The sequence below is a fragment of the Pectinophora gossypiella genome, chromosome 9 (assembly GCF_024362695.1).
Source record: "Pectinophora gossypiella chromosome 9, ilPecGoss1.1, whole genome shotgun sequence".
Lineage (NCBI taxonomy): Eukaryota > Metazoa > Arthropoda > Insecta > Lepidoptera > Gelechiidae > Pectinophora > Pectinophora gossypiella.
The window spans coordinates 1,328,163-1,337,112 of NC_065412.1; the positions used below are offsets into that span (position 1 = coordinate 1,328,163).

The window sequence follows — 8,950 nt, forward strand, 5'->3', positions numbered from 1 at the left end:
TGGTGCAGAAGTGAAACGTGCCATAGGAATTTGATATCTATCAAAATTATTCGCCAATATGCTCGTCGTTTCTACAAAATTAGGGTAAGGTGGTGCAGGAGTGCGCACTTAAAGTTCAATTAGTTCTAAAAATAAAACAAAAGCAATTAGGAAAATCAACTCTATTAAATATTATATAGTAACTAATAGCCTATTATTTGGAAAATATTATTTTAATCTATAATAATTATCTTTGGACGTATTTCAATTAAATCACAAAATGAGATTTGCGCACTCTTACACACAGGTGTGTGTAAGAGTGCGCTATGAGACGGATAAGAGTGCGCAGTTTATTTGTCCACGCAAAAGTCACATATGTAAGCTCCTACGCCTGTATACGCTGTACATTTTTCATGCCACCAGTTTTTACATCCAGAGCACTCAATCCAGTCTTCTTCAATAGGTTCTTTATATATTTCGTTGCACCCTCCACATTTCCACTTTTTGATTTTGGGAGCATTCTTGGGCTTTTTAGGCTTCTTAAAATCTAGTCGAGGTATTTTTGGCTTGTTTTTTAATTCCTGGTCTGTTTCTAATTGAGTTTTGTATGGTGAGCTACTGATAACTTCTGATTTCTTATGCTTCCTTGTTGTATTCTTTCTTGGAGCTTTAGGAAGAGGACTAATATCTAAAAGTTTTTTAACTATAGCTTCTTCAGTTTTGCATCTCGGATTTGCTGTGGTAGGGGTCTCTTTAGCCAAAGGACTATTCTTAACATTTAAAACAACAGCTGCATGGCCATTCGAAAAACTTCCAACTGCTTCTTGAACCGGATTTTTTTCGACTGAGACTTGTTTTACTGCAGAAACGGTATCTGGAGTTTCGTTTGAGTTATTTGTACTAGTTACCGAAGAGCAGCTATCCTGATTTGGCAAAAGCATCTGTTGCTGCTGCTGTGTGGATGGCATTAAGTTCTTGTCAGTAGAGTTGGCTTTTTTGCCGCTTCCCAAAGAGCTGTCCTGATTTGCCAAAACAGGCTGTTGTTGCTGTTGTACCGATGGGATTGAATTTTCACCTGAAGAGTTGTCGTCCGCTATAGCTGTGTTCTCTGAACCGTCATTAGGGAATTCTCTGTCGGTTACCGCACTAGCCAGAAAATCTGCCTCGCTGAAAACATCTGGATTGTAGGGCCATATACCGGTAGTTTTAAAACTTTCAGTCGCGCAAGCAATGGTGGCGGCTTTACCAAAAGCAGCATTGAATATAGCAGTAATTTGAAATACTGTAATTGCTCTGCCAGGGTGATTTCGCATCCATTTCTCACACTCATTCGCAAAGTATTTCTTTAAAACAGTGTGAAATCCTTTGTCTAAAGGCTGCAGCTTATGGCTGCTGTGTGGTGGTATGGTCAGAGCAATTATATTATTGGCTCTGAAAAAATCTATTGCTTTTATGGAACAGTGAGACACATGGTTATCTAAGATGAGGAGAATAGGACGTTCGTCAGTAGGCCTTACATGATCCTTGAAATGAGTCAGCCAGTTTAGAAACAGATCGCAGTTAATAAAACTGGAATCCGAAACCATTCCAACAGAACCAGAAGGCGCACCATCTAAAAGCTCTGCTTTCATGCGTTTGCGGCCAAATATGAACACCGGTGGAACAAAATGCCCAGTAGCACTCACGGCGTTGACGACGGTTACATTTGTGCCCCTCTCTGCGCTGGATATTTTATTAACAGATCGTTTGCCTTTCAAAGTTAAAACTTTAGGAGCTTTATTGGGGACAGTAGATACCCCCGTCTCGTCCATATTGTAAATCGCGCTAGGAGGAAAGTTGTGTTTGTCCATCAGAGCTGACAAGTTTATGTAGAATCGTTCCACTTGCGGTCTGTTAAATCCCATAGCCCGCGCAATACTCGTAGAAGTTGGTTGCCTTAAGGATATCTGTGGATGACGCTTCAAAAATCCTCGTAGCCAGTCCTTACCAGCTGCTTTCGCATCTCTGTTAAATCTGTGAGATATGTTGTTTCTTTCTGCAAACTCAAACGCCAGAATACGCAGATTTTTTGCGGTCATTCCAAAATACATGTCATCGAGATGCATTAAATAGTTGCAAAACTCTTGTTCTACTTCTTTCGAAAATGTAAGATCATATCTTCCTAATTTGGTTGCAATTGAAGTTCTAAGCAGCCTCTTTCTTAGAGTAGATTCCGCCATTCCAAGAGATTTAGCAACCGATCTCTTACTTTCACCTTCATTGACGCGTTTACGAGCTTCTTCCAATAACGAAAGTGGACAATTTTGTCGGTCAGTTTTTCTTTCTCTTCTAGACATGCTGCAAGTCAATAAAAATTGCATAAGAATTAGAAATCACTAAAATATCCACCGATGTGTAAGAGTACGCACGCGCCATCTTACACACCCTCGTAGTGCGCACTCTTACATTTTTTCTCAAATCGCCGTAATGACTTTACTAGCGCCATCTCTGCGCAGCGATTAGAATTATTTCTTTCGAGCGGCAAGTTGACAGGTTAGGTTATTTAATAATTGTAATCAAAAACTTGTAGTAGATTGTTTTTTGAAACAATCACACATTGAAATAGTTGAAATTTAACATAAAAAGCATTACAAAACTTCGGGCTTACCTGAGAGACACAGTTTTCACTCAATCGCGATTATTTTTGGGGAGCGTATACCGGCATAGTAGGTGTTCAAAACATGACTGAAGTTAGCAACAAATCTCTTTCGGTTTTTGCACAAAGCCATATGCGCACTCTTATCGCCCGCGCACTCTTGCACCACCTTACCCTATCTTTTAAATTGGAAATTGGTACAAGTACCTACACCTATATGGATTTTATTTTTTTAATTTCACAGATCACTAACGTTTTCCGAAACAGTTTTGTTTGACCTAGAGACCACAAAATTGTCAGGGTGAATTTCAACAAGTCTCATTTTTTTATCATTTCGGTGAGATTTTTTATTTTAATACTTTTCTTCACATATTTGACGACAAATAAAACTTTAACCTATTTTGAATTATGTGCGTGAGTGGGCATCAAATACGATCAAAACTTACTGAGATATTTAAAATTGAATTTTTATGAGTCCACTGAAATGATAAGTACCCACTGAAATGATATAAATATACACCGAAATGATATAAATGTACACTGAAATGATAATGAGTCCACTGAAATGAAATTAACCCACGGAAATGATACAGTCAAGAAAAATTGTGCTGCTTAGCTAGGGTTCCGTACAAAGTGAAGTTTGATTTATACATAAATAGCCTATATACGTCCCACTGCTGGGCACAGGCCTACTCTCAATTAACCGGGGGGGGGGAGGGGGAGGAGGGTATGGAGCATACTCCATCACGCTGCTCCACTGCGGGTTGGTGGAGATCGATTTATACATTCTTAGATAAATAATTCAATACTTGCTAAATAAAAAATAGTTTAATACTATTTACTAATAGTAATAGATTGTTGTTCGTTTCTTTCATCGAGCAATAAAAAATGCATTTAGTTGTTGTCAATATGTGGAGCCGTGGTAGCTAATGGGTGGGTGGTAAGGTAATTCATGTTTAGATCAGAAATGATTGTCACATGCTCAGCGGTGAAGAAAAACATCGTGAGGAAACCCACATTCCCGAAAATTCCATTTTCGGAGGTATGTGACCTAATGTGTATTGGGCTGGTTTCCCCTTCGTGGGTTGGAAGGTGAGACAGGCAGTCGCTTCTGTAAAATACTGGACCTGTCAAATCTTCAAGTTAGGTAAGCGGACCCTGTGAAAAATCGGTATAATGCTAGGGGGATGATGCTTATTGTCAATATGTCTTTTTTGTGGCTATTGTAATTGCTTCTTTATTACTTACCTACATTTTTTTTAAATAATATAGGTTCACGTAGGACCACAATCTCACCTGATGGTAAATGACGATGTGGTCTAGGGTGGATCACACTTACCTAGCAAATGCCTATTCACCCTAGTCTTGAAGTCTCCTAGATTATAACGAGTTGGAAGTTATATCCATACCCAAGAGCTCGAGATGGTTGGTTATTCACTCCGGAAAGTCCCAGTCAGGAGGAAAGGACTCCGTTTTGCGGTGAACAGACACGCCTGGGTCATGGAAGCGTTGAGTCCAACCTACTTGTTGTCACCCCAGTCTGAGACGGACTTAAGGGGCAGTTTCACACGATTCACAAGATCCTCTCTGAGGGCACTATCATCTCTGGTGCTTACGCGTGCATTGGACATGTATCTCTCCGTCACTGTGCTATCGTCTGCATGCCTAAAGATACCGGGCATAATCAGCAGATCATTGATAGAAAAAACGTGGCGGAGAGAACAGATCCCTGAGGAAGTCCGGCATTAATAGCATGTAGATCAGACAAGCACCCATCAACTACTACCCGAATCAATCTATCCCTATCTATCCAATTACATAGGCTAGAAGGGATCCTGAATATATCAAGGGACATAACAAGATCCTCGCCTTGATTCTAGATTGCCTCACTCCATAAGCGTGTAGCATACACAAGAAGAACATCAGTTGACCTATCTCTGAGTAAATTGTTGGCTTCAAGGTACGCCAGGAGGCGGTTGTTCAGGATTAGCGGCGGTTGTGCCGAGATGGGGCGGTAGTTAGCAGGGTTGGTACGAGTGCCTTTTTTGGGCATACACTGCACATTGGCAAGGTTCCATGGTTTCGGGAATTGTCCTGAACCCAGAGAGAGCAGGTAGAGGCGTGTCAGTAGGAGACTATTCAGGTGTACAGTTCCGCAGTACCATTGCTGGGATATCATCAGGACTACTGACCTTATTCACGTCTAGAGTGCGAAGTCGACCGATTTGACTAGCGGCTAAAAGGTTTTACTACCAGCTCAGTTAGTTTGGCATCAATTTGGCCAATATTGTCGAAACGTGCCCTGCGCATTGTCTTCTTGCAAGACTTTGCAGCGGTATTCAGGGAATTTTTCAGAGCCCGCATGTTAGGAGGCATATTAGACCTTCTGCACTAGCATACTCCGCGATGTACCATGAGCGAGCCTTATCGTCAGATGATATGTCAGAAAATGGGATAGAGTATTCCATTGCCTGACAACTAATATGGCATCTCCGCAGCTCGTCGAGTCTTCTGAAGAAAAGCAAACCTCACGCCAAGGATAGGTTTGCGAAGAAGTGCCGCATCTCATCCCAATTTGCTAGCGTATGTCACCATATTTGCCTCGATCCTCTGGGGCTAGAATCAGGTGGGGAATAGACAGACACATATCTCACCAGACAATGGTCGGATGTTCCCAAGGGGGAAGTCACTGATAGAGATTGATATTGGTCCGGATCAGTTATCAGTAAAAGGTCCAAGCAGTTGGCGCTATAGTTAGCAACGTCAGGTATCTTTGTAACGCAATTCACCAGATGTGAGAGATTTTGCCACACATGGCAAAAGCTTGCGCCTCTTTGCCAGCATGGTTGGTCTTCTGGAATGGGAACAACCACTCTTGCTGGTGGGCGTTGGAGTCCCGGAGAAGAACAAGTTGCGCTGAGAGATACCTCCGCCGTGCCAACTCCACTGTCCTACTGAGGTAGGTGAATAACCTGATCGTCTCAGAGTTACCGCTGTGCGATCGGTAGACACTGGTGCAAACTATTTTATCTAGGCCAGTGTCCACCAGGATCTAAAGAATGGATAAGTCTGGGTATTCAAGGTTACCGAGAAAAGCAGAAAGAGGAGTTTGATAGAAGGTTATATGACGTTTTCCAATCACCCAAAATGGTTTTGGAAAACCATGAGATCATCTCGAGGAAAAATAAAATAGCTCCACAGAACTGTTAAAAAGGCCCTTAAAACATTACCTAATTCGAAACAAAAATTTAACACACGGATCTCTAAAACTTAACGGTTTTATCATTTCAGTGTTACTTATCATTCCCATGGACTGTTATTGGCATTTCAGTCCACCGAATCCACCGGAATGATAACACCGAGATGATAAAAAACAGGTTATTTTTGTATAAACTGTGAATTTAAATAACTATCGAAAAATCGACACTTCTCAAACAAAACAGTACTTGCAGCCGATTTAACACATCAATATGAAATAAATTGAACTAATCTAACACGAGTTATAATGGCTACCGAAATGATTTTTTACTGATTTTTTTTTGTCCCCCTATCACCGAAATGATAAATTTCTTTTTTTGGCGGGAAACCATTACACACTGTGACGGGTATGTTCACATCTAGCGATCGAGCCGAACCAATGCGAGGTGTTGGCAGGTAAGGAGGTGTCATAGACGCAATGTTGACGGAGTTATTCTACCAAAACTTACTGTCCTCTGAAATGATAACTTTTTTTCGGACAAAATTTAACTGCCTGTCAAATGTACGAGAAGGAAGGTAAACAGACAGAAATAGCTTTTGTTGTTAGATTATTTAATAATTTAACGAAATTCTATCAATTTAAATCCCAGTAATAGAAAATAATTGTAGAGCAAGACATTTTATAAGCGATAATGAGTTACGGACAAGCTACCGAAATGATAAAATGACACTTTAAAAATTTTTTTCAGCGTGTTACAGTTGCTGAAACTGAATGATTTTGTTTGCCAAGGTAGAGGACTACTTACTTTACCCAGAAAAAATATTCAAAATCATTTAGCAGAACTTTGCACTACCGTTCTCAGCCAAGACAACTTTTTTTTTCACTTTTGCAATTCACCCCAATCCTTACACTGTTATAAGTACTATTTACCTACACAGAGTTGCACTCTTAGAGGACATCCTGCCACCATCAACCAGTTACCAGCAACCAACTGGGCAATAAAGCTGTGTTTTCAGATAGTTAAGCAATTGCCGCACCTACTCCCGTACCTGCCGCCACCTAAACTGATCTCAATTGGATGCCATGTGGGTCACGAGCACTGGAAAAGTCGTGGAGTCGACACAATTTTACATTATTGCGCTTAGGTATAGAATTTTCCTCGTTGTTATCAGTTCGATAATGTTAATCTCAGAAAAATAAGGATTGTGTACATATATATTACTGACCTACTTACTTTCATCATGATTTGTCTTGACAAATGATATTTTCATTTGACTCACTTACGACTTTCTTGTCGCTAAGAATAAGCTATACAAGTGTTCACAATTCTACACTAGTGTTCTACAGTATAGCTTTAGAGCATAAGACCTCATTTACTTACTATACTTAAGTATATTTCGTTCGCTCACTTGAGCATTAACTAAACTAAAATTGTAAGTAATTTTACTAAGAGAGGCTGAACCAGCTACATTTCAGCAACTAAGTCTCTTGGGCGCAAAATCTTGTTGCCTTCTCTGATTAACATTATTTAACTATAGGCCTCCGTGGTCTAGTGGTTGAGCATTGGGCTCACGATCCGGAGGCCCTGGGTTCGAATCCCGGTCCCCACATATCACAAAAACACTTTGTGATCCCTAGTTTGGTTAGGACATTACAGGCTGATCACCAGATTGTCCGAAAGTAAGATGACCCGTGCTTCGGAAGGCACGTTAAGCAGTTGGTCCCGGTTACTACTTACTGATGTAAGTATGTACTCGTTACATGAGCCATGTCAGGGGCCTTTGACGGCTCAGTAATAACCTTGACACCAGGGTTGATGAGGTTGTTATACCTCTTCACAACCCACACGGTAAGAAGAAGACTGTAGGTCAAACATTTGCCCCCTGATCAGCTACTCCACGCCTCGTATTGTTCGCTCACGTGGGCTCTATTAACTAAATTGTAGTGAGTCAGAGCACCTGGGCTGCGGACGATCACCTCGCTCGCAATTGACGCATCTGGGTTACCCTGCCGGCTGAGAACGACCGGGATACCCAACTGATCTCGTAGATGTTTAACTTTCTTTATTTGACTTTTTTTAGTACTAATATTTTGATATATTTTGTTGACAATGACATCAAGTATCGTTTGACATCAATCTCATAATAAACATAATATCTTTCTTTCAAATGAAGTGTAATTCGCTCATTTGACTGCAAATTCATTTGACAGTATGTGACGATACTGCCTAAAGGTGCTGATAGACTTGAGCATTCACTTGTAGTAGAATATCGAGCATTCGCCGTTTCTATATTTGTCGAACTGAACAACGAGCCGAGCCAAGCATAGAGCCAAACGTTGCTATGAACGTTTTCATGAGCAAGAACGCTCGATAGAATGCTCGCTAAAATGTTCTCGTATTGTAACATTCGCACAAATGCTCATTACAAGTGAATGCTCAAGTTTATCAGCACCTTAAGGTGTGCAGTTGCCTTCTCCAGACATGACACCGAGACATTCATCTGTAAGCCTGCAACTTGTGGTTATATACGAATACATCATTTGACGGCATAGCTTAACTTGCCCGTCAATAAATCCAAATTGCATGTCATATATTAAACTGCCCCTTTCCTCGTCACTTACCACCCACATCGTCTCATGACACATACCTTCAATTTTGTCAACAATTAACTTGCCCTTGAAAGTTTTCAACTCCACATAAGCAGGGAACTGCCCCAGTACTAGCGATACAGAGACAAGCGATATAAAATATCTTAAAGTCAATATTTGTTCAAAAATAATTGTAATACATTTTGGCAGAAGCAATAAAACTTAATTACTATATTTAGATACTTAGTTAAAATCTTTATTTAGGTCAAGAAGTCTTTTACCTCCGCTCCGTGATAGATCATGAAACTGTTTTTCCTTTTATGAGCTTCTTCTCATACAGACAGGATAGTAATATATATACAGGGTGTTTGTGACATCGTAACGAATACTGAAGGGGATGACTCAGACCATGATTCTTTGTTAATATCAAGTAGAATTTTCCGTCGAAAATTCATGATTTTTTTCATAGTTTTTTTAAATTATTTTTAATTCTATACAGTTGCGGTGGAAAATTCCACTTGATATTAACTCAGAATAATGAGCGGAAT

General features: G+C 40.3%; 1 protein-coding gene across 1 annotated transcript; it reads right to left on the minus strand.

The window, feature by feature from the left end:
• Positions 1–237: 237 nt before the first annotated feature.
• LOC126369338 (uncharacterized) lies at positions 238–2,744 on the minus strand. The gene is made up of 2 exons (XM_050013688.1): positions 2,627–2,744; positions 238–2,316 (listed from the first exon to the last, which is right to left on the minus strand). The coding sequence occupies exon 2, from the start codon at positions 2,313–2,315 to the stop codon at positions 330–332; it is 1,986 nt and encodes a 661-aa protein (XP_049869645.1). The 5' UTR covers position 2,316; positions 2,627–2,744; the 3' UTR covers positions 238–329.
• Between the last annotated feature and the right edge of the window lie 6,206 nt (positions 2,745–8,950).